The sequence below is a fragment of the Epinephelus lanceolatus genome, chromosome 5, assembly GCF_041903045.1.
Source record: "Epinephelus lanceolatus isolate andai-2023 chromosome 5, ASM4190304v1, whole genome shotgun sequence".
In the NCBI taxonomy this organism is placed as follows: domain Eukaryota; kingdom Metazoa; phylum Chordata; class Actinopteri; order Perciformes; family Serranidae; genus Epinephelus; species Epinephelus lanceolatus.
In genome coordinates, this window is record NC_135738.1 from 18,878,893 (window position 1) to 18,905,172 (window position 26,280).

At 39.4% G+C, this 26,280-nt stretch overlaps 2 protein-coding genes across 2 annotated transcripts; one reads left to right on the forward strand and one right to left on the reverse strand.

The window, feature by feature from the left end:
• Positions 1–2,114: 2,114 nt before the first annotated feature.
• scamp5a (secretory carrier membrane protein 5a) lies at positions 2,115–12,817 on the reverse strand. The gene is made up of 7 exons (XM_033635817.2): positions 12,658–12,817; positions 11,717–11,797; positions 11,447–11,566; positions 8,081–8,237; positions 7,889–7,990; positions 5,622–5,739; positions 2,115–4,389 (listed from the first exon to the last, which is right to left on the reverse strand). Exons 2-7 carry the CDS (start codon positions 11,721–11,723, stop codon positions 4,201–4,203), a joined length of 693 nt encoding a protein of 230 aa, XP_033491708.1. The 5' UTR covers positions 11,724–11,797; positions 12,658–12,817; the 3' UTR covers positions 2,115–4,200.
• Positions 12,818–16,161: 3,344 nt separating this feature from the next.
• Positions 16,162–24,727, forward strand: parp16 (poly (ADP-ribose) polymerase family, member 16). Its single transcript, XM_033635882.2, has 7 exons — positions 16,162–16,225; positions 18,469–18,665; positions 19,510–19,647; positions 19,737–19,943; positions 20,092–20,263; positions 20,625–20,769; positions 22,013–24,727. Exons 2-7 carry the CDS (start codon positions 18,477–18,479, stop codon positions 22,146–22,148), a joined length of 987 nt encoding a protein of 328 aa, XP_033491773.1. The 5' UTR covers positions 16,162–16,225; positions 18,469–18,476; the 3' UTR covers positions 22,149–24,727.
• The last annotated feature ends 1,553 nt before the right edge of the window (positions 24,728–26,280 follow it).

A 26,280-nucleotide genomic window follows, 5' to 3' on the forward strand; every position in this document is an offset into this window, starting at 1 on the left:
TGGAGGGCATTTATGGATAGGAGGGTGTAGACCTAAAGTTTGTGGCAGCTGTTTTTTAGTGTGTTTTTTTCTTTCCAGTCTTTCAAACTTAAAAAAAGATCCATGTTTCTTCTACATCTTCAGCAGTGTGGGACCAGTGTGCAAACTCATCAAATAACAAAACAAGATGCAACAAGAACTGTTTAATATCTATTAGGGTAAGACCAAATAATACAAAAGTAATACACAAAAATGTATTCCTCATTTACTCCACTCATGGAGACACAGCCTCCTCAAACGTTTCATTCACCTAATTAGAGCATGTTTCTATTGAATGTGTTTATCCATGGCAAATATTTACCTCACCTCAAGTAATTATATATTTATATCTAGTTATGATATAGTACATGATAATACATATCAAACAACATACAGTACATGTGGGAACGTGGGGGAGTTGATGGGAGATGGCTTTCCGAAGCTTTGATACATTAAGATGAAATGCAGAGTCTTAGTACCCAATGCACTGCAGTTCCTGCTGCACGATTACTATACAGCTGTAGTTTCCAGAGTCACATTAACTGTGTTGTATGTACATATGGCAAAAAAGAAAAAAAAACAGATCCAAAATTCACCTACGCACAGAGAAAAGTAGCTTGTTTGTTCACCTCTGCAGACTTCACACTTAATTTATAGAACAGATCTGCTAAACTTTGTGCAACAGATGAGCGTGTGGATGGTTACGGTTTACAGGGTTATACTTCATAACTACTGTATGTGCATCTGCTGGTGAGAATGTTATGCAGTTGTACAATTATACTAGTGGTGTCCAACTTGAAAACAGGCTCCTTGTTCATTTCGTAACAGTTTACGTTACGGTCGTTACGTCTATATTTCAGGCCTGCACAACAGGACCCTGCTTAATCTACCATACTAATGTTAGTATTGCTCCACTGTGATCCACTGTGACTTAAGTTTGCACTGACGTCGACAGGTAACCCAGTGTAAAACATTATCTAAAGTTTTTTTTTTTAAATTATAATTAAAAAAAAAATCTCAAATTTCCCACAGCCATGGAAAGACACAAGGAACATGTGCTTCAGACTCATCCACACATCATCCAAAATACACACACGAGAAAACAAAAGGTCAGTACAAAAAACAACAACTGAAAATTAAAACAACAAACAGCCTACTGAATACCACGTCATCACAATCAGACAAGACGACTCACAGGTTTTGAAATAACGAGCATTCAGACACAAATCTTCACATCTGTTTCAAGTCTAATACTGTATTACTGTAATAACCACCTAAATCTGAATCTTGAAGACGTTTTTCAAAGAAGACTTGAGAGACACTGAATTCAACATGATGCTGTCTCTGACCGAGTGGCCACACGCAATTATCCTCTCTCTCAGTTTCACCTCATACAGAAATAATTGGCTTGAATTTTATATTTTCTTTTATATAAATATCATATTACACCTACTCATAGATTAAACACCAACAGCCACGAAATGACACACTAAGGCCTGAAATCCAGAGCTTCAGAAACAAGTAGTCATTTAAGCATTTACATGGAGGGGTAAAGTGGGAGAATTTGCCAAAGGGGTGAAAACATCCATCACTTCATACAATGCTATGACCACCTACGACAATGATTATTAATATTTACTGTGTGTCCAACCTGCAAGTGTTTTGGTTTTCTTTTAACCTGTACAACGTTTATTTGGAATGTTATATCCAATGAACTGCAATCCTAATCCTGCATGTGCTTCACTTTAATATGTCATAATAATTAATTTCACCGAAATCAACCTGCTGAACAGAAAACCAGTGTGCGATGATGAAACCAAACACCCCGGATGGTTGAATGATGGAAATTAAAAGGAGACAAAAGCCAGACATGTTAACACTTTAAGGGCTTTTACAGGAAGAATTTAAAACCAGCTGTCACACCTTTCCTGAGAATGTAAAAAATAATAATAATAAAAATAAAAAAATTAAAAAATTAAACTGAGAGGTTCACTGATGTAGAGCAACTTCTCATCGGTTAAAATAAACAATCAGGTCACCAAAACATAAATTTTAGAATATTTTCTCTGGGATTTAAAAGTTTTTGGGTTGGGAAAATTACTTTCTTGATAAATTTTGTGCCATCTGATTTCAGTCGTGTGACCAATTACATTTTTATTCATCTTCCCTTAAAATTTCATTTTATTTAGGATTCTGTTATGGAGTTTGGGGTCAGGTTAAACGTTTTCTTTCTCAACAAAAAGTACTAAAGTAAGAAAATTATTTGCCAGTATTAAAAGGATACTAGGCTGCTAAAAATATAACTTATGCTGCATTCACAAGGAATTAGCAGACAGTAGATGACAGACGGAAAACAGCATCTGGACAACACGAAACATCTACGACAATATGTTGCAATGGTGATGCCACCTTTTAACACCTTTTAACCAAATTCAAGACAGATTTTTTAGGTATATTATTTCAGTATTATATTTTGTTAAAGATTTGTAATATTAAAAATGTGAACTTTTACATAGAAATGCTCCGCTCATATTCACAAGAAGAAATAAAAAATGGATAAATGAAAAAAAAAAAAGGTATGTAGTAGTTAAGACCTCACAAAATAAAAATTTAATACTGTTTAATGACTTTTAAGGCCTTGTTTTATTGTTGTAATATTGAATTTAAGACTTTTAAGGACCAGTAGACACCCTGCTAATTTTAACGTCCTGCTGTCATCCACTAAAATAACCGGTTTGCTGTCTACTATCACCCTGATTTCACGTGAACACAGCATTACAGTTTAGTTATACCCTAAACTTGTAAAAAAAAAAAAAAAAAGAAAAAGAAAAAAAAGATTGATACGCTATCATGTCTGTACAGCTAATATGAAGCTATGGCTAGCTGCTTGTTAGCTTAGCTTAGCACAAAAAAACTGAAAGCAGGGGGAAACTGCGAGCCTAGGACTGTGTATTATGTGTTTCCAGTTTTTTTTTTTTTCTAAGCTAAGCGAAGCAGCTGCTAGCCATACAGTTAATATGAAGCTACCGTTAGGCACTGGTTAGCTTAGCTTAGCACAGAAAACTGAACGCAGGGGGGGAACTGTCCGACAAGATACTGTGTGTTTATCAGTGAGTTTAGAGGTGCTGTAGGTGGGTTTTGTTGGCTAACTGTTTTCCCCTGTTAACATTTTTTTGCTAAGTAAAGCTAACCAGCTGGTAGCTATACAGTTAATAGGAAGTTAGCTTAGCACATAAAACTGAAAAGCAGGGGGAAACTGCTAGTCTAGCTCTGTCCATTAAGTTATTTTGTGTTTATTAGTGAGTTTAGAGGTGCTGTAGGTGGGTTTTGTTAGCTTTGTTATGGAGCCAGGCCGTCTTCCCCTGTTTCCAGTCTTTTTGCTAAGCTAAGCTAAGCTAAGCATCTGCTAGCAGTACATTTAATATGAAGCTATCGTAAGCCGGTGGTTAGCTTAGCTTAGCACAGAAAACTGAAAGCAGGTGGAAACTAGCTTTGTTACAGAGCCAGGCTAACTGTTTTCCCTTGTTTTCAGTATTTTTGCCAAGCTAAGCTAACCAGCTGCTAGCAGTAGCTTCATATTTACTGTACAGACATTAAAGTAATGGCTCTTCTCATCCAGCTCTCAGCAGAAAGCGAATAAGCATATTTCCCAAACTGAAACAAGCAGCTACAGTGCATCAATGGAGGGGCAATTGTGTTTGGTGACCTTCAAGGCTAATGAAAGTAAACACTCTTAACAATATAGTTACTGCAATACATCAAAAACACATTAAAAGTAATTAAAGATGTTATCAAAGTGTGACCGAGGCAGAGGCAGAGAAGTCGCTGACCACAGATGAACCTACCTGAATAAACTGATGAAGCTCAGGGGACTGGTTTGACCTGTTATGTGTCTCCATTAGAAAGCAACACACACATTGATCGGCTAAAATTGAGCAGCATAAGAGATTAAAAACCTTAAATAACTGGCTGTTGATTTAAATGTGACTTAAATTAATAACTCCCACATGAGTCAGAATTCAACAAGAGTACACTTCCACCAAAAACAGGACTTTTCTCTACGTTGTTCTGGTTGGATTCAGCTTGTACAGTGTTACAGTGAAGGGCACCTAATTCTGAATTGTGTTCTTAATTGATCCCTTTTTATCTCCCCCACTCAGCAGCCTGGCCCCCTCCTCTGCCCTACATTGGGTCGTCGTAGTTGTAGGTGGGAGCGGCTGAGTATTCATTCTGTTGCATGGCTCCCTGCGCAGCTCCCATGGCCGCCTGCTGGGCTGCCTGCTGAACGTGGGGGTTCTTCCAGGCGCCAGTGGCCCACTCCTCTTGGGCCTTACCCAAGCTCCCACCACTGCCACGGTAGAAGTTATGAACCTGCAGAAAAAAGGCACTATTATCATCACTTCACTTTTCCTGTGCCTTTCCTCCACCTTTCACAAGTTTTTAAACATTTGAAGCCTGAGAAAATTGGTGTGATTTCTTCTAAAAACGTGGGAAAAATGAGGCACTTGATAAGAAATGTCCCACAAACTGCATAAAATGAATAGATTCAGAATTTTTTTTTTTAACTAGGAAAATAAAGGAAAAAAACTAGGGGAAAATAGGTTTATAATTATTATTATTATTATTATTATTATTATTACATTTTAAAATTATGTTACAGTATTTTTAAATATTTTTAAGCACTACTTCCAGGTCATTGCCTGGTTTGTTAGTTTTTAATTTTTTCCCCCTTTTTAAAAACTAATTTTCATGTTAATTTCTTAAATATTTCTGGGGTTATTTCTTCTTTCATTGCCGATTGCCTTCTTCTCATGTTTTTAAAAGAAATCAAGAAGGGTTAAGGAAAAAAAGACAACAGTATTAAAGTCAAACTAAAATTATTATTATTATTTTTTTCTTCATCTTTCTGCAGTGACAGAACTACATAAGTGCTCCTCAGGTGGCATGAATTTTTCGTATCACTACACCCACACACAGTATCTTTGTGGGCAGGGTGACAGACGTTATCAGCCTTTGCTTGGTACTATCTGTGATTTGAGCACTCTATACTTTACTCAGTGACTGCGTTCATCATGGTCAGGTCATATGGGATGGATGGTAAAGATTCCCATGTTAACAACTTGTAAACGTTCATATCATCAAGACAGTTATGTTGTAGTATTTTGACTGTAGAGTTAATCATGTAAGGATTAAAATATTGTGCACTGACAATATAACATCATATCCACAAAATCTGGGTTTAATTACACTGATCAATGGTCTCTGGCTGATGTCAAGCCTCCATGTTGGTTCAGGTTACAGTTGCTTCCACATTATTAAATGCCAAGTCAGATAAATAAGAGCTTTCTGAGAAATCTGAGTTTGCCAGTCAACTTGAATAGGCGCTGCACCTAAGCTACATGAACATAAAAACAAATGTAATGTGTAATAGTATCATTGTAGTTTACATTTGTCGACTTCACCAAAAGAGAGGTGAAGTTAAGTTTTAGACTTATAAGAGCCTCTTAACCAAACATATGCCCACAATATATTTCTGTAGAAACAGCTAAAACAGTTCAGTGTGTTTATTTTCTGAAAGAAGAATGTGGAAACGTCTGGGTCACCTTTGTGAGGGCGATGAAGGAGAGTACAGCCACCGCAGTAAACATGATGGTGGGAATCAGCATGACCACAGCTGAGCCGATGTTGGTGCTGAAGAAAGTGATGGTAGCCAGCCAACCACTAATGGAAACAAGAAAAGAGTAACATTTCAAAGCTATGGCACTCATGATCTGTGACAATGCAAATTTGTGTCGTCACTGGTTTAAAGCCAAGGGTTTCAAACTGTGCTGCACATCTCCCCAGGGGGGTGCGAGAGAGAGGGAGGGAAGTGAGGTAAAAGAGGCAGGTGCATGTCGGTGTAATTAAGTTACTTTAAATCCTTAACATCGCAATGCCGCAATTTGCATCCAAACTCGCACTCATCCTCAGAGTCAGAGCACAGTCAATCTTAACACTCAGATATGACAGACTTCCCAAGGATAGCGTTATCTCTCCACTGAAAAATGAACATGCAAAAACCTGTTCAACCTGCAGAGACCCGTAAGCTGGCATCCATAAAACACAATGCCAAGAAAACCCTAATATAGCGAGGTGAAATGCCAAACGAGAGTGAATCTGAAGTTGGGTTTTACTTTCACTTTCGCTGGTGAGCGTGTTTACACACAGTAACCCACAATCCTGCATAGTATACCTTTAAGTTAATATGGGACACAATTTGAGGGCTTTTTCTAAAGGTAAGCAGCTGATAACTGTTCTTGAAATTTATATAGCTGTATATATGGGTTTTGTCTCCATCCTATGTGAACCACATTGTTCTGACCTAAACAGTAGTATATTAAGGGGGAAAACATCTCTTCCAATATTCAAATATGCTGAAAATGTCCCTCCCCAATATATTATTAAAAAATGGCTATGACAGGCAACCACGCACCAAGGTCTGAAATAATCATTACCAAATGTAATCAGAATCATAAATAAACTTAATAAACTTGCCATTATTATTACTACTGGTTCTAATGTTACAGTGTACTAGAGTTGTGCTTGTGGTTTATCCAAATGGTGTTTCCATACCCTAGCAGACACCGTTGCTTGACTGCTGTGGGTAGGTACAATCAATAGCCCCTTTAACACTGCCTGTTCAGTGCGGGAATATCACGTTGTTATGCCGCCTCGTTGTTCTGTATATAAGGTACAATCGCGGAAAGAGGGCACAAAGTGGTCCCGCCAAAACTGTGTCTGTATAAACAGGATATATGACAACATGTTATGTGTGCAACCCACAGTGGGAGATTTAAAAAGCAGCTGTTAGCAGTTAGTGGCTAACTCAAAGAAGAACACCGTCCGTAAATGTCTGCAAATAGGGAAAACAATGAGTTCCATGCCCTCTGAGCAGAGGACAAGGTCAGCCGCCATATAACAGGGATGGTAAATGATTGTTATCGACCTTTTAATGCCATTGTTATTGTTTAGAAAGCGCCGCCGATGCTTATGTTTTATGTCACACTGGAGGCTGATGCTGTTGTGTTACATGTCACGCCCATCAGGCCTCTTTTGATTCCAGAAGGCCACGATGCTGTTTACAACCACACACGGGAGCAGAATGATGCTGCCATCGTTTGGTTCTGTGTAAAAATGCAAAGGTTGCATAAAGAAGGGACTTTGTAGCGGCCTTACCACGATCTCTGTGTGAAAGGGGCTAATGTCAAACACTGTTCTCTCTATTTCTTCCCCTTCAAATGTATTTAAACGTGGTAAGCTAGAATGTAATATGAGTGTAACACAGGCTTCCTTCACTGTATCCTAACAGTGTGCCAATCCACCATCCGACTGCAGCACACTGTGAGGACGGAAACAGAGTGCTCAACAGGGATGGAGAACCTGGGAGGGGGGCAGTTGATTATGACCCTGGTTCTGGCAAACAGAAAGCCTGCGGACTAACCTATTCACACCTTTAAGTGAACTGCGCTGTGTAAAAAATACCTTCTGTTTAGTGCCAGTTATGGTAGAGCACACAGAGGTGATGGAAAATGTTAAGTATTTTTGCTTTAAACTCTTCATCTTGGGTACAGACTGGGTGACAAATTTAAGGAGAAATAAAAGAAGTGGAGAAACTAAAGACAAATACTTGGATGCAGAGATCACTAAATTGTTTGAACGGTATGAAAATGAGGTGGACAACCACCACGTGAGTATATTTTAGAAGAGCAACAACTTGTGCAAACAACTTCATGTTATTTTTCTTCTTTACTTTGTCACCCATCTGTATTTACACTTCACATCAAACATATCAGATATCTGTGTTTGATTATCATCCGTTCAGGGCTCTTACCATACTCCCCAGCCTGGAATGCCAACAGTCTGGATAATACTGATCACCACCTGGGCCATGAAGACGAAGAAGAAAGCCATAAAGTTGAAAGAGCTGTCGGTCCTGCACGGGGAGAGTAATAAACGTCAGGAACGATGTGATTCAGCAGAACAGCAGCAGGTACAAAATGTTGAGTAAGCTCAGAGTGCTCACTTGAAGGCCTTATAGATGGGCCTGAACCAGCACACGTAGGAGCAGGGGGTGAAGAGGATGAGCCACAGGATTGCCATGCCGAAGTTGGTCGCTCCGCCACCTCCACACATCCACGCCAGACAGCCAATCAGATTAACGGCCAGTGTTGCACTATTCACTGTTAACAGCACAGAGCAGGAGCGAGGATGACCAAAACATGACAGACTGAAGACAAAAGCCTCCGTGGTGAAAATCCCACAGGCCGCATTACTCATAATTCAGCAGGATTGAATCACTATGAATCTCTGCAACGACCAAACACCAGATTCTCTGTTCTATATTAGAGCTATAAGACTGGAGCTACAATTTATTTAGCACACACAGCACACAGTTTCTACTCTACAGGTACCAAAAATCTTGTGTAAACTAATCTACTTCTTCACCAGACTTACATTCTTGTTTTCAAATGGAAAAACCTATAAAGTAATGAAAAGACACCATGATGCACATGTGAATATTACAGTTTGATTGTACTGTTATCACTGGAGCTGCGACTGTAACACCTAAATCTGTGACCCATCAGATTCTGTCACCCAGTACCAGACTCACTTACTGGTTTGGTTCACAGATTCCGATGGGTCGCAGGATTTGGTGTAACACAGCTAATGACTTTGCCTTGTATCAGAATTGTAAACTCAATCCATCTTCAGTCTGACATTACGTCCACTCTAACTGATTTCCCGAAGGGGAGGGGGATACAGTTTTCCCAAACCAAACACTACAGACCAATATAACCACCTGAATCCAATACCATTTTATATCCACACTGATGTGTAGCCATGCCAACATACATGTATTGCCAGAGCTTTTACGAGTGTAGTGGAGGAAAGCAAAACAATCCATGATGTCGGCCAATATTGAGAAGACATGGCAATTTAGAGCAGCCTCGATAGCAGCATGTAACATATCTATAGCACTCGCCATTGTTGTTATTAATCCTCATTAGTTCTGCCGCACCCCTTGACAACGTTTGACATCAGCTTGACAACAGTGTTAGTCCCGTCCGTGGCCCTGATTGGCTTGTCATAGTCTCTTAGTGGCACTCATTAGTTATGTTGTATTTTAACCAAAAAAAACCTGCTGTTTCATGTCACCATGCCAAATGAATTGGTCAACTCTGTGTAGTGAGTGGATTCCAAATTCTGGACCCAGCTAACCAATTAATCCTTTTGCAACGAATGAACGAACAGATAAGTCATTGGTCTATTTAAAAACAAAAAAATGTGATAAAAAAGTTTCCAAGAGCCCGAGATGTCTAGAGATATCTTGTTTTGTCCGACCAACAAACCTAAACTCAAAGATATTCAATCTTTAATGATTTCCAACAAAGAAAAAAAAAAAAGCAAATCCTCACATTTACGAAGCTGGAGACGGAGATTTCACCATTTTGCTTGAAAATACTTAAAAACAATTATTTTTACGGCAGCCTCAACCCTTTCTGTGTAAAAGTGATACACATTAGGTCACAGACCCCCATTTGATAAGATTTTGCTTCAGGGAGCTCCATCTGAAAAGATTAGGGTGTTAGATATGATTAACAATTCTATAGACGAATCACAATGTTCCAGGTAGAAAACCTCCCAATCACGCACATAAAACAAAATGGCGCTGAGCAAACACTTCAACTGATTAGTTTTCAGCCTGCTTAAAAAAAGGCTGACCAAAAAAAAATCATTATGACTTTAAGTGTACGCTATACTTAGAATATTTCCACTGCTTTACCTTGCTGTCAGACAGCGATTTCCCCAATTATCTCAAAACTCCATTGACAAAAACAGCCATATCAGAACTCAGGATGTGCTGGTCTACCGCTGCCTCTATGAGTTCATTTGTGAGGTAAAGCAATGAAAATATTCCAAATAAAGCACTTACTAAACCTAATATGGATTTTTGTAGGTGAGTCTTTTTAGGTGACTAAATTATGTTTAACTGTAGCCCCCGTCCACAGCAGCTGGCCTCCATCGCTTAGCTTCCATGCCGGTAGGTTTGGTTTATGAAAGACAGTAGCAAAGCAACACAGAAGGCACAGCAGAACCATCAGATGGGTCAAACCACCTTGTTTAACTATATATCTAAAAACGTTATAGTTACAGCTCAAATTACGACAGAAATAAACAAGTCTGCCAATTTCACATATGTCCGCAATTCAAAACAAATGCCGGCTGTCCACAAGGAAGTGTTAGCGTAACATCACGGTGATTCAGTCTAGAGTGGTCATCTACAGTGGAGGAAGTGAAACCTATGATCAGAAAAGTCACTCCATACATCCATTTTCAACTGCTTATACGAAGCAAGGTCGCGGGGGCAGCAGGCTGAGCAAAGCACCCCAGATGTCCCTCTCCCCTGCAACGCTTTCCAGCTCCTCCTGGGGGACCCCGAGGTGTAGGATACCCAAGCCAGATAAGATATGTAATCCCTCCAGCATATTCTGGGTCTACCTCAGGGCCTCCTACCAGTGGGACGTGCCAGGACCATCTCTTACAGGAGGCGCCCAGGTGGCATCCTGATCAGATGCCCAAACCAGCTCAACTGACCCCTTTCGACACGAAGAAGCAGCGGCTCTACTTCGAGCTCCCTCCGCATGTCCGAGCTCCTTACCCTATCTCTAAGGCTGAGCCCAGACACCCTTCACCAGTCACTCATGACCCCAACACACATTAGGCTCACGTCTATTGTATATTAAAGAGTGAAAATAAACTATTCCTCATTTTTCTCAGGACCTCCTGGGACTCCCCGAGGGTCTCTGGACTCCTGGTTGAGAACCACTGCTCTAGTTGACCTGCTAGAGCCTACACCCACTATAAGCTGAGTCCTTAGCAGCAGCCAGGATTTGAATTCAATGTCATCCCCTCCCTCTACCCACTTTCCTGTCACTCTCCAGCTATCTGTACCAATACAGGCATTAAAAGCCCCCAAAAGTAATCCTTAAAAAGTATTTTCTGCCGATCAACTTGATCAAAACTAACCTCAGGTCCATTTTAGATTTGTGAAGAACAAAAAGCAAATGTGTCAAGCAAACATAGACACAATATTTCAATCTTGGCATGAAGATGCACAAGAAAATGGGAACCTGACAGTGAGACCGGTCAATCTGGTTTCACAGCTATACTGGAGTGCCTCTGATGTCTGGCTCTCTCATGATGTTTTGGGTAAAACAAAGTGACACGGCATGGAAACACAGGAGCTATGGACATGTTAACAGCTTATACCATGATGCAGGAAGCAATCCACACTGAAACTTGAGTTGTACTTAAAGATGTTGCACATGTACATGCGATACTGCAACTCAACAGTCAATGCACAAACTTTTACAGCAGGTACACTCACAGATCCAGAGGTAGTAGAGCCTCTTGCACATGGTGCGACGCTGGTCTGGGATCTCATTGAAGTCTTGGTAAAAACATGGCTTGAGGGGGATGAACCGAGGCAGGGGAGGGAAGTTGTTTTCTAGGACACAGAGACACAGTTCAACGCAGCTGCCCACACACCAAATACATAAAGAAATCAAGACAGCTGCATGAAGGATTACAATTTAGCCTTTATAAAGGGGCTGTGCATGGACTCCAAAATCACACGCACACTGTGTAGTTGGCTTACCTGCCATGATGACCACTCAGTATTTTCCTCCACTTGCAAACAGGCACACAAAGTCCAATCTCAGCTGCCTTTTACACCAAACTGCAGGGGAAGGAGCAGAGCTGTTTTATGAAATGCAACATCACTCACTCACACTGCTCTCCTTGTGGTGGTCTACAGGGCCACAGTCCTCCATCAGGCCTTCCTGTCCATGCATTCACACTCTTCACTGGAATCAAAGACTTTAAATCCCTGTATGATTTGATCAGAGGTGGTGCCCAGCCCGTCCAGTGCATCCACCCACAATGCTGCATCATTCATTAAATCGACAGAGACAAACATGTTTTCTTGACCACACATTACAGCTGTGTGATCCGCGCGGTGGGAAACTGTGGCCTTGTCGCGATTCCTAAAATGTATTCATAACCTATGGGCGCAAATTAGGCGTTTACAGGCCTGTGGAGTCAACAGATTGGACTATAGCTGATAGACATGTTTGTATAGCCATAGGATATATCAACCACCTTCCACATTATATCTGAATGTGTCTGTGAGCCACATTTCAATGCATGCAATGATGGTGGATGAGTGCAGCTCTGAAGGGCATCTTTCTGCCTCAAATTAAAGCCATCTCAGCTCAGAAAATCAAGCTGATCCTGGTGGATTTTTGTTCATAATGATGCTAAAACTGTCCTCTATGTGTGTTTCTGTCGGCGGATGGCAGTGATGCTGCAGTAGGGCACAGTGCATCGTGATCACAGGCGATGGAGAAGCGTCCTTCAGCCTGTGCGACACGGTGCATCGGTGCTTCCTCTCCATCCGGACGGAGCAGGTCAAGCCCAGACACTCCTCACAATAACCCACCCAGGATGCAGATATCGAGGCTTTACTGAAGCTTATTTTAATACATTAATGTCCCTCCTCCGGTAATGAATGAACGTGCAGTGATTAAAACGCCTTACCTCCAGTTTAGTCCGTGAATGTGGCTAAAATCCCTCCGTTCGTTTAAATAGCATCCTATGATTCAATCTGCCTTTGAACGCATCAGAGGAAACGGCCGCGCGCTGCTTTAACACATATATGTTATTCCTCAAATGATGGGTTTGGGAGTAAGAGGCGGTCACGTGACGTAAGGTCTTTTCTTTACGCACATACACCCCCCCTCCTCATCCGCTGCCTTTACCCGCCCGGGCAGGACCACGGCCCCGGGAAAAAAACGGGATTTGTTGCTGGCCTGAACTGACCAATCAGAGAGCAGGAATATTCCAACAAGCCCCGCCCCCTCTCTGATTCTGTACACTGCTGAAAATAAGAGGATACATTACACAATCTGATCTGTGATTGGCTGCCTGATAAATAAACTACTATACAAATATTACACAAAAATAAAAAGATGTTTGACAGGCCTGGTGTGAGGGAGAAGAATATCAGCTGCAGGCTCAGTGTGGTTTATTCATAAATAATACAATGGATAAACAAATAAATATAAACAATACAAATAGAATAAACAAAATAGTGACTGAAAAGGCTCATGAGTAAGAAAAAAATAATAATTCAGACTAGTATCCCTCAAAAATAGCTTTTTTTAAATCCTTTTTTTAACCATAAATAATTTACATATTTTTTAATTTGAATAATGGCATTGTTACACAGTTTAACCCAAACAATAGAAACACATATCTTTCCAATCTTTTTTGGCTTTTTGTACAGTAAATTTACAAATACACGTCAAATTGTATTTGCTCTCCTGTGCAAAATTAAAAAAAAAAAAAAAAAAGTAAAAAAAATAATAAAAATAATAATAATGTACACAGTCTGGAGTGACTTTATTTCTGCTCTGAACATTATTTGCATTATTTTATGATAAACCAAATCATTAAAAAACAACACATTAGTGTGATCATAACCAGCCTTATTAATAATACACATAGCTTGCTTTTGTAGTAAGACTACTGAATTTGTAATCATTTTAAAGGTCGACCCCACAATTCCACATGATAAGGAAGAATAAGTGAACAATAAATTATATTCATTATATATAACATGTTTTTATTGTCTGTACCAAGGGTACGTGCAGAGTTTGGTAAGAGAGTATTTATGTATGCAGCTCCTTATATGTGGAATCTTCTGCAGAGGGGAGACTTGGATTTGCACTCTTTGGTTCCTCTCGGCCGTTTCAAAGCACTGTTGCAGGATTTTTGTACACAGTCTTCTATGTGCTTATGTCACGACGTGTCTTAGCTGGTCTTTGTAATCATGTGTAGTTGCTGTTTTTTGCATTTTTGTGGTTGACCTCTAGTATACATTATCATACTTTTTGGCTTTTCTTTGTAGTAATCTTATTTTGTGTTTTATATTGCTTGTTTTAGAGCTGTATTATTCTACATTATTTGTCTGTCTATAACGTATATTGCTGCCTGTCTCGGCCAGGACAGTCTTGAAAAAAAGATTTTTAATCTCAAGAGGTTTTTCTGGTTAAATAAAGGTTAAATAAATAAAATATACAAGGCCTTACAGTTGGCTTCATACTATATAGGATTGCTACTGACTGACATTTTTCTTGTAATATAGACAATATGTTGTTTCCATGTTAATCACAGTAATAGGAGGGGATACAAACTTAATGAACAAGATGGCTACATATGAGAGTTACATTTAGTATAGTCTCGCCACCAGACAATCAGAGATCTCCACCTACTGATAAGCAAAGTGTCTAAAGACTGACTTGTGAGTCTACATTTAGCATACTACTTTAAGCAAGTTTATTTGTGTTGCACAGTTTGTATACAGAGACAATTTAAAGTATTGAACATAATGCACAATATTAAATAAACTGAAAAAAAAGGTTATACAGCATGAAACATTTCAACACAAATGAAATGGACAGCAAAAATTTTAAACCAAAGCAATAGAAAAAACCCTAAATAAATACATAACACATGGTGCACAGTTCAGTTAAAGGCAGTGAATAACATAGCCTAATGTTTCAATCACACCTCTCAATAATTTACTCCTTACAAAGGGTTTATGAGTTGAAACATTTACTAACAGATGCTAAATTGTTCACTAATATTTTATAGCAGTGGTTCCCAGTTGGTGGGTTGCGGTCCAAAAGTGAGTCACAGATCCATTCTGAATGGGCCGCAAGTGACTCACGAAGATGTCAAGTTTGTAAAACACACACTTTACTTTGAAGTACAGTGAATTTATGGCACAGAGCTTTCATTTTGAAGTGCTGTTTCCTGCTGTAGAGTGAGTGACTACTGGACAGCTACTTATTAGAGACAACAAACTAGCTGACATGGCCAAAAGCAGGTATGATGCTGAATTTACTAGATTGTGTGGACCTTGAACTAATGACCAAGGAGGAATCTGGACAGCGTGGTTGGACCAGTTGGAAACCACTGATTTATAGAACAGTTATAATGTATATCTTTTATGTTTTTTATTGTGTTGTTGCTTGGCTGCAACTTGTCTGTATGCTGCTGTCTTGTCCAGGTCTTCTGTGATGATCAACAGGATTTAACTGGTCAAAAATGGGTTTTAAAAAGTTAAGACAGTTTTCAGATTACAAAAAATCTCTCTTGAGTTAAATGATTTATAGACAAACAGCAGTAGATGTCATTTTATTCTATGAAACCAGCACAGATAACTACATTTCATTGTATTTGTTAGAACTGAGTTATGTAGGCCTTGACAGGAGTCAGTGTCAAGGTAAGTTTCAGGTTGACGGGTTGAATAGACTGTGAAAGTTCAGATTTTGCAGCTCGAGGCACAAAGAGAGTTTTAAAGTCAAATCTGATGTCAGCATCAAAATAGTCTCTGGTAGTGTGTCAGCTCTGGACTGTAGGAGTAGGAAGATGTTGCCTGGAGCATGTGACTTTTTGTAGTCGGGAGTTGAGTGAGCATATTGTCATCCCTGGCCCTTTTAGTCTTGAATCCAAAACAATGTATTTTAGGTGGTACATATAAAAACAACCATACTCCCTGTTATGTACATCAGAGCTACAAAAACTGCACTGACACTGATTTTGCTGTTAAAGTGTGAGAAAGCGAGAAAAGTTTATGCATGTTTGTGCATTCTGTCACAATCGACCATGCCCTTATGATCTGGGGATATTGCCTTTGACTTTCTCATGCCTGACAAAGTCTGTCCCTGGCTCTGGGCAGCTGTTGGTGCAGGAGGAAGAGTGATGTTTTGTTTCTGCTGCTCTGGACATCGATCCCGTGCTGCTTTCACTGCTCCTCGTTAATTACAAGTTATTGGTGATTCTCGCACATGATAGAACGAAGATGAAAAGCGCACAACAAACTTGTATAAACGTTTTTACCAGAGTTGGTTGTGTGCTCTTCTTTTGTATTCATTTACTGACACATCGCCCCACGTATGCCTCTTTTTTCGGTTATGTATCTGCCACGCTTGTGTTAACACATTTTGCTTTTCCGCTATTTCCACTTGTCATGAACGCAGCAGTTCCTGAAGCCAACGTTAGCTCTTCCTGCAGTGCTATGAGTTGAGGAAGACTGAAGGTAACGGTAAATAACGCTATTAAACTAGTGTCTGTCATGTGAAATAGGTCTGTGTGCCACAGGGGTGTATTACTGATATATTCAGGATCCCACAGCAGTCCGACAGAGCTGTATTTGTCATCAGTCGGCGACAGATAGCAGCCCTTCACTTGTTGTAGCTCGGCTAATGCTAGCTAACGTAGCTTCCTCCTCACACCCTCCTGTGCTAGTGAAGGGACAACATCACCAGCTAACCTAACACAGCAACTTCAGGTATTTACAGCAAAGTTGTCAGCGTAGGAAAAATAAGGTTTGTGGGACTTTTTGTGTTGGAATTACAGTTCTTATTTTGACGTTGACCATTAAAGTTAGAGTAGACATTAACTGTTGACGTAGGGCTTAATTTAGCAGTAGCTTTTGACTGTTTGCTAAATTAGTGGATGAGGTTACCTAGGTCAGTTCACTACAGGTACAATAAGAGCTAAGCTAGGTGTTGTGGTAAATGGTGTATCCCTGTCAGAAAATGTTCTCCCTTTAAAGTAAGGAAGGATGAGGAGGAAGTAGACCTCCATCACTGATTTTAAACTATGAAGTTAGAAGAGATTAGTTGATTAATATATTAGTCGGTCGACAGAAAATTGATCTAGTGTCATTGATTGTGATATTGATTTGTCATTTATTTTTTAACATGTCAAATACTAAATGGTTTCAGTTTCTTACATGTGAGGATGTTGTACTTTCAGTTCTCTTGAATCATAGTAAACTTAGTAGTTTGGAAATCTGTCCTGTTGGTTTGACAAAACAAGCACTTTAGTTGCAGGGCAATTGTTACTGCCTTTTCTTACAGTTTTCTAAAGATCAAATAATTGATCAGTTAATTGACAAAAAAATAATCTGCTGATTAAAAATGAAATTAATCTGAAATTTTTAGAAAAATTCGGGAAAGAGATATTAATTCAATTATGAAAGAGGATGTTTGGAAAACTACAGTGGCCAGTGCCATATGGTCAGTTAGAGATGCACTGGGCAAATTTACACAAATCAAAATTATATACTGGTATTATTATACCCAATATAAGCTTCAAAGAATGGGACTTTTGGAGGATAATTGTTGCTGGAGGTGTCAAACAGGTCCCTGCTGCCGCCAGGTATACCTAAGCAACAATTTGGGCTTGCACTGGCAGGTTTTGTCAGGGCATCAAGGACTTGTATTTCAACCGTTTCTCAGTTACTCAGTGTGGTATGTTGATTCATATTGCAGTCTTTTGTTTATGTTGTGGAAATTTAATGAAATACTTGAATTACAAAAAAGAGAAAATAATCATTAAGGGGGAAGATTCTGATGAGTGTACACAATCTGACACACCACTTTTTACAACTCCTCCCTCAGGGTGTCAGAAGCACTGAGTCAGTGGACTGGTACCTGGGATTAATTCACCCATCAGCAGTTATAATTCCATAATTCATTTATTATATTTCAGCTGTGCAATAGGGACCTAAAGGTGCAGTAATTATCTTTAACACTGTCTTACTGTATAATAATTGGTGCAATAATTGAACTAGAGCAATACTCTGTGCAATTATTTAACTGTGCAATATTCTTCAGTATCCTAATTTGTAACAACACCACTTTTGAATGTATATTTAACATGATATATATCAGATATATTTCTTACTCTAATTTTTATTCATACATATGTAGTGTTGCACACACTGTTGCATAAAACACATTTTTTATATTTACACACTTTACATTCTAATCATATTATACACATTTTATATTTTTAAATGTTAAACATTGTAGCACAATGCGCATATTTTTATTTTTATATTTTAGGTACATTGCACTTTTATACTTATTATTTCCACTTCTATCATTCTCTATGCTTACATCAGAGTGGGGATGTGTGACGTTGAATTTTTTGCAGATATCCGATATGCCAATATGTAATAAACTCATCTGACCAATAACCGATACTGATATTGATATATTCCTGTTTTTCCCTACCTAGTTTTATTGATCAAGTCTCTCATGTTGGCCAATTCATTTTAAAGCCAATATCTGCCGATACCAATGATGTGCCGATATTATCATGCATCCCTACTGAAATGTATCAGGGGGATCAATAAAGTATTCTGCATCTAATTAGTCAGTTTCTGTTTGCCCTCACATATGTGGTCATGCAATGTAACTGTGCTGTTAAAAAATGAATTTATTTTGTGGCTGTGCCCTCTGTGTGCTATCTTATCACCTCTGTTTGCAGTGCTGGGAATGCAGCCACCGCTCCCACCTGAGGCAGTCAGAGAGCTGGTGTGCTCCTGTCTGCACAGAGACCCGGTCGCAGCAGACCTCCGCTGCAGCCTGTTTGTTGCTGCTGCACAGAACTACAAGAGGGACTCCTTGCTCAGACCTTTCCCTCCTAGATACATAAGTGGGGACAATAAGGACTTTGAGGAGCTGGTAAGTCATAGAGTGACAGTCAGAAGTTCTTGGACACCCTCTATTGTAGCATTTGTGCATAATTGAATTATTTGAAATGCCTTTTAGATGTTATAAGTAAGCAATAAAGGCAGTAAGTGAGTTGAGAAAAAACTAAAAAAAAAAAACCTGCTTAGAAAGAAAGCACATGCACACCATGAGTAGTATGGTGGTGGCATGATACACCTGGTGGCAGTAATGTGCTGTTAAAGGCAGCAGTGTGTCAGTAAAGAAGGCAACGAACAAGACTGCAAGACAGTGATGCAGATCAAATGTCAGATCAGTGCATTAAAATTGATTTGGAAATGTTTAAAAATAATATATTTTGTTAGGAAACACTGAACATACATTAAAAAAGAAATCCTCCACAGACACTTTAGTGAAGCACAAATTAGGAGTCACAAAGATTTTTCAGCTTGGCAGGTGCTTACAAATATGATTTATGTCTTTGGTGGGCCACCTTAAGTGACTTGTTAGCCGCCATGGGATGGAAGTGTCAGATTCAAGTAAATTGTCATTACCCTGAGAAGTGAAAGGCTGAATCTGCTTGTATCCATTCTACAGTATTTTATCATTTTATTGTATTTGAAATGAGCATGTCTCCAAAAACAACGATGTACAGAACATTTTGATTGGCAGTGTGTATATCTACTCTATATTACAGATTTGTATCTTTGTATATACTGATTTTGATATAGAATCATTTACATGGCCAAATATTCGTTATGACGTTGAGGCAGAGATGATAACTCAGTCTCAGAGGAACGATAGCACATAGGCTCCTCTTGATGTGTCGATATGATTAAAAGAAGTTTGTTGTGTCTAGTTAGCAGATGTGCACTCTCTGCCTGGTGTGAGGGAACTGGTGAGACTACGGCCCAGAGAGGGAGATCATCATCTGGCTCTCACACACTGGATCCTCTCTTCAAAGAGCTTCGCTGTGAAAACACTACAGAAAGAAGAGGTGTGTTACTGCAAGTATAAACACATAAATCACAGTATCTTTTACTGCTCGCTTATTTGTTTACAGTGTGTTTCATTGATCTCTTCCAGTATGCCAAACTTTGTGACTTGACGCAAAATGAAGGGATCTCTGCGCCTGTGCCAGACTTCCTGTTTGAGCTGGAGTACTGCGATCAGATGAACGCCAGGTTCGAGAAGACGAGGGAAGGCAGAGACGTCTTTTATGCATTCCATGGGAGCCGCCTAGAAAACTTTCACTCTATCATTCACAATGGGCTGCACTGTCACCTCAACAAGGTTAGTGCAGTCATCACTGCTTCATCTCTTCTGTGACTTAAGAGGGCTCTTAGCTTAAACACTGAAATCATCCCTTATAGACCTGCTGTTGTGCAATATAGTAAATAAGACTTCATGGAGCTGTTTTTTGTCTGCGTGTTGTGTGCAGAATTCAGTGTTTGGAGAGGGGACCTACCTCACCAGTGACCTCAGCATGGCTGTCCTCTACAGTCCTCACAGCAGTGGCTGGCGAGAAAGTCTCCTGGGTCCACTGCTCAGCTGCGTTGCCTTGTGTGAAGTCATCGATCACCCAGATGTAAAGTGCCAGGTGAAGAAAAAAGGTGTGTGACTCACTGGACTCACAGCATAACACGCATTTGAAATCAGAATAAGATTTATTACCAAGGAGGTTATCAGTTACAAGGAATATGCTGTGGTTTTTGGTGCATACATGAAACATACAATTAACATATGAAGAGGAAATAAAAAATAAGGTCAAGTACTGCAAAACTCAAAGTACTATAATATAAAAAAATATATAGAAAAATATGAAGCTGTTTCAGAAATAAAGCTGTACAGTTTTGTGCAGGATGTGCAGAATATTAGCCAGGGGATGTGCAAAATTCCACAGCAGAGCAAATCCTGTAACCCTGATTTTTAAATTGCTTCATATCAAAACGAGTCACTCATTTCCCATTTCAGATTCTGAAATCATTGACCGTCAGCGCTCAAGAGCAAAGAACAGCGAAGGGGGAGACGTCCCGCAGAAGTACTTTGTAGTTACCAACAATCAGCTTTTGCGAGTCAAGTACCTGCTTGTTTACTCTCAAAGGAGGCACCTTTCCAGGTAAGAGTCACCTGTGGGTAAATGGTGAAAGTGCTGGAAAAGTGTTTATAAGCTACATTACACACAAAAATGTTGCTTTGAAAGTGCTGTGCAAAATACACATACATTCCCCGTGATGGAACTTTTTCAGTTTAAAAGATGCATGGAAATTCGGCGTTCAGCAAATACTAGCTTCTTTGTCATGAGGTGATCCAGTGGCATCATAGGCAAATATCTGCCCAGTTGCAGCTGAGTATGTAAAGTCTGTGCTAAATGCAGACACACTTTAAGGCTTGAAACACTGACCTTCACCGGAGAGAGTGATTGCATCCCGTAAGATTCTAAAGCCAAACCCTGTTCTTTTTTCCTGTTTGTTGTTGAAGGAAAAAAATGTCAATTTGCAGTGTTGTACCGATGTAGTGCGTTTATTTTGAAAGAGACTGTATGTTATTGGTAAATTTCCTGTGAAAACGGAAGTGTATTTTGAAAGAGGATAATGCATGTAACAGGCATAACTTGACACAGTGTCAACAACCAACACACCCAGGGTACTTTGCACGTCGTATGCAGAAGCGGAAAGTCCATGACCAAAATGTCAATATGTGACGAGGTCAGAGTGAGAATTGCTGAAAATAAAAGAGGAACACATTAAAGCAATTAACAGTCATTTAAACCATGAAATAAAAATGTCTGCAGTATTTGTTGCTACCTCTCTACAAATGACTGAAAACAGGAATAGAGAACAGAAACCGCTCCTCAGACGCTAACAGAAATACGTTTCAAAACAACATTCATATTATTATATAATTACTATTCTACTTGTTATTTATTTAAAAGATAAAAAGACCAGAAGTCGCTGAAAACAACACATCAAGTATGAACAAAGTGAAATGTGCCAAGGTAACGGCCATCTTGGTGTTGGTGACATATTTCTTGCGAGACCAGAGATGTAGTTCACTGATCGGTTTCACACTAAACTAAATGGTAAGACAATCTTAAGACAAACTGCAACATTATTGACTGGCTGAGTTATCTTTTAAACTGAAAGACATCATGTGTGTAATTCATGGCATGATTCTGGATCAAAAAAATGATTGTTTCTTGCTGTTGACTGCTTATTTTGGCTCCTTTTCCAAAATAAGGTTCCATGGGGGACACTGGAAGGCCTTTTTTTGTTTCTGGAAATGAAATATTACCAAACCCATGAGTCAGTTTTGGTTGTTGCCCATAAACAAAGGGTAATTCCTGTGTTTTTCCTCTCCAGACGTTCCCGCAGCACCTCCTGGCTCCTCAGACACCATTTTGCCATCATGATGAGTCTCTACCTTCTGCTGCTCATATTCATCGGTGCCTTCAACTCCACCACCTTCGTATCCTTTTGGAACAGACTGTTCAGGTGACGACACAACCAGACAAATGGCCTAGATGTGTGTGATCCACAGTGCCTTCCTGATCGGAGACTGACTGGAGGCCTGAGCAAAGATAAAGTCTTATGCACCTTTATACTGTTTCCTCTCTGCAATCCTTCTTTATTTGTGCAAATAACTTTAGTTACTGTTATTCCAAGATAACATATCTTTTCAAATATTGGGATCATGTTGTGTTTCAATTTTGTTGAAATGGGTGATAAGGCCATTCTGCATTTTGACAATGTTATGCAATGTTATGTTTGTAATTTGTTTGGTTTAGTAAACATCCTGTTTTTTTTTTTAGATATGTTCTGTTGCTGTGTGGTTTTAGTTATCTGAGGACACAGTCTTACTAACAAAGGGTTAAAAGAAAAAGCATCTTGTTTAAATTACTGCACAGCGACAAGTCAAGCATTAAGATGTTTTTTTGGTTTGTTAGGGCTGAAGTACAGAGGATTATCAGTGCATTAAAGCTGGGGTAGGCAGTTTTTTTGCATGACTGGGCAAAAATCCCATAATAACCTTTCAGCATATTGTAAATCAACTGGTCTGAGAGAACACTGGGCCTCTGCACCTCCTCTTGGCTCTGTCTTCTGGCTTTAGAAAATGTAGCCTGTGACGTGAGACTTCAGCCAATCACAGGTCATCTCAGAGAGAGGGTGTTCCTATTGGCTGTTCTTCAAATGCAGATGTGCCTGCATGTTCCTTCAGATGGTGAGAGTCTGATTCAGAGGTGGAAAATCATGCAGAACAAGATGCTATTCCAGCGAACATTGTAAAGCAGCCCATAAAAGGAAGATGGATTTATCAAAAAGGGGGTCTGACAGTAAACCACATGTCAGTATCAGCGAAGCGTTTCAAAGATGAATGGAAAATGTTGCCAATAGTTTAGCCTTTTGCTAACCATAACCAAAGTTTCACAGCTGTTGCTAATTATAAGTTCATGTAGGGCTGTCCCTGACTCAGAATTATGTCAGTCGAATCAGATTCGGCCATTTAGTATGAATATTGGATGACTTTTTCATCTTTCTTTTTTTTTTCATTTTTCAAGTTTGAATGGGACTTAGCCGGAGGTTCAGTTTGACAGCGGCATTTATGTAATATAGTAATCAAGCTAACAGCACTAACAATGGAACAGAAATGTGCAGCAACATTTTTTACCGACACTAGATATCAAACAAAAGCCAGAGACTGTGTCGTATTAAGTATCTGTGAGCTGTAAATTCACCATTTCTAAGCAGAAGAGAGAAGAGAATGTTAAAGTTTCTCCTCCTTTGTGTCACTGCATCATCGCCGCAGCTGACTGTACCAAAAAGTAGCATGAAAGTCCAGAGAGCTCACTCCACAGCAAAATCTGGGGGGTAAAATGTCTCAAAAAGTACACTGCATAGCACACTAAATAGCAATAAAAAAGACTGCTTGACTTGAAGCTATCTCAGTCGACTGAGGGGTCTCCGACTGATTATTCGAATCTCCCACTTTCAAGGGGCAGCCCTAAGTTCATGTTTCAAATCACAGTATATCATCTCATCCCACAGGATGCTAGTTCTCATAGAAATGCTGCAGCCCAGTCGTCAGAAGAAAATGTTGCCATTGTACATTTCTGAAAACCACGAATGTTCTTACGCATCACATCAGCATTTGTAAAGTGACGTAGTACATGAGCTAATTTTATCATTGGTAAAGGGTTGGTGTGATGCCTAAGGGAGATGCCTGCCAAGCTACAGACAACTGGTTGTGACCTACTGAGTCATTGCAACCAGAGCGTTTGTTTTTTTTTAGGTACGATTTTTCTTTTTTTTTTTCTTTTTTTTACTGTGACATTGCTGCTTTCTCCTGCTGGGATTGTGCCCCTGAGCTGGGTATTTTCAGCCCAAACCTGATCTTTTCCTGACTGAAACCTGACCAAAGTGTTTTTTGTGCCTACACCTAACCACATGTTAACCACAGCGTTGTTGAAACATGAAGTTTCGTGCAAATGTAACATATTTTTGGTTTAAAAAAACGTTCAATGCCAACATTTTTTCTGGCAGTTGGGTCGATGCTGCTATCACAATCAGGATGACTGAAATGAATGAATAGTTCTCGTAGTACAAGTTGCTTTCCGAAGCGTGTGCATATACCTGTAATTGTCTGGTGGGAGGGACTCAGGATAGAGAGGGAAGAGCTGCAGGAGGAGGGTGTGTTTTCACATTCTGGCATTTCTTTTGTTTGTTTGTTATTTGCTTTTTCGAGAAAACTGCCTCTCCCATCTTTAACTGATCACATTGACTCATTCTCACATCGCCTGACAAGCAGGCACTACTGACAATGTCTCAATTTAAACTCTTACTTTTTAATGTTATGATTTTGAGTCACTCAGTCATGGGTAGGGACCTTTTATAACTCATGATTTAAGTGTAACTTTAAGGTTTTGATTTTAACGGTTACATTCAATAAAGGAGAACTATATGAGGTTGTTGTGCTGACGTAATGTATTTATAAGGACGGATCACAGAAAGGCCGATGACGACCTCATGATATGCTCCTATATCCTGATATTAGTAAAGGAAATAAACTGTACATCCACAGGTTCTGAAAATTTATTACAATTTTTGACACTAATAAAATTATACTTTGATTTAAGTTGTTTTAAGGGGTCAAATGAGGTTAGTTTGTTCTAAAGGTGACTTAAATATTATTCAGACATGCTGCGAATCTCTGCCAAAATCTATGTGAAGGTCACTCCTTCATAATAATCTCTTGTACTTTTCTATTGTTTTGTGTCGTATTCAAACTTTAACATGAGTCTCCTCTGACAGGGGCACATTTATTACCGCTGGCACGCAGGCAGTCCTTTGTTATCCGTTGTTTTTATCAGTAAAAAAAAAAAAGTGAGACGGCTATATGGGATTGATAACACAGGCGGCCCGCTTTGGTGACAGATCCTGTCCTTATAATAGAGACCTGATATGCTGCTGTGCTCCACAGTTAGAGACACAAGAAATGTACGAAAGAAAGACATTTTAAACAGTTATTTTTATGGTTTGCCTTTAAATTTGTAAGATGACAAAATATTACCTGATATGAGTACTTTGATTACAAATTTAAAAACAGTTAAGTTATAGTTTTAGCATTAAATATATCTATTTTCTTGTAGGTTTGTGAGAGCCAGAGGTGTAAACAATTAGATTTAGATTAGATAATTGCTTGTACAGACACAGGACAAGGCGCCACACACTCCTCATCTGTCTGATTAAACACCGGGTATTATTTAGATATCGCAGCACTCCGGTGATGCAACTGACTGACAAGTTAAAGGAAGATGAAAGAAAATGCAGGCCTTTGTTTTGGTATGAAAAAACAATTCCTTGTTGTGAAATCCCTTCCAGATAAACTGCGTCTCCTCTTCAGAAACAGCTCACATTTGAAGGACACAGAACAAACTGTCCATTGTTGGTCCCACACTTTATTCCCTTTCTGCACAAGCTTCATTATTGCTGCCTCATAAACCGTCTGTTATTCAATAACCATCAACTGTCAGGGGGGCAGCGACGGCAGAGGGGACTCGAGGCGCTTCACTTCTCCCGTGAACCACAATAACTCCCAAAAGGGGAGCCGTTCAAACAGAAGCGACACGGCGCTACACTGATATGATGATTTAATTTATTACGTTGTTGTGCTCATAATATTTCACCTCATTTCTCTGTCTCAAGGTCAGTTTTGTTTCTCTAATGCTTGCTGCATTGTTTCTAATTCTAATGCGGTGTCCACATTGGTTCAGACTAGAAGACTAAACTTGAGAACAAATGCTAATACAATGCCATAGAGTGCTGGGAGTTCTAGGTTTATTGGAGGCCAACATGAAGTAAACATCGCCCTGGTTCCCTCATCAAAAAGCCAAAGAGAATTTTCGATTGGATTTTGGATTTTTACAGAAAATAAGCTCTGTGGCAAACAAAAGTTTTTGAGATTTACATGTCTTGTTCAGCAAGATAATCTTCACAGACCACTGATTCAGTTTTTGAGGTGTAAATGCAATTGTCAGGTATTTGGTGATATTAGATTTTCACTGAGTGTTATCATGGCCAAAAAGAGTTCACGATAACCATTTTATCATGATATTTATAAAAGATTTGAGAAA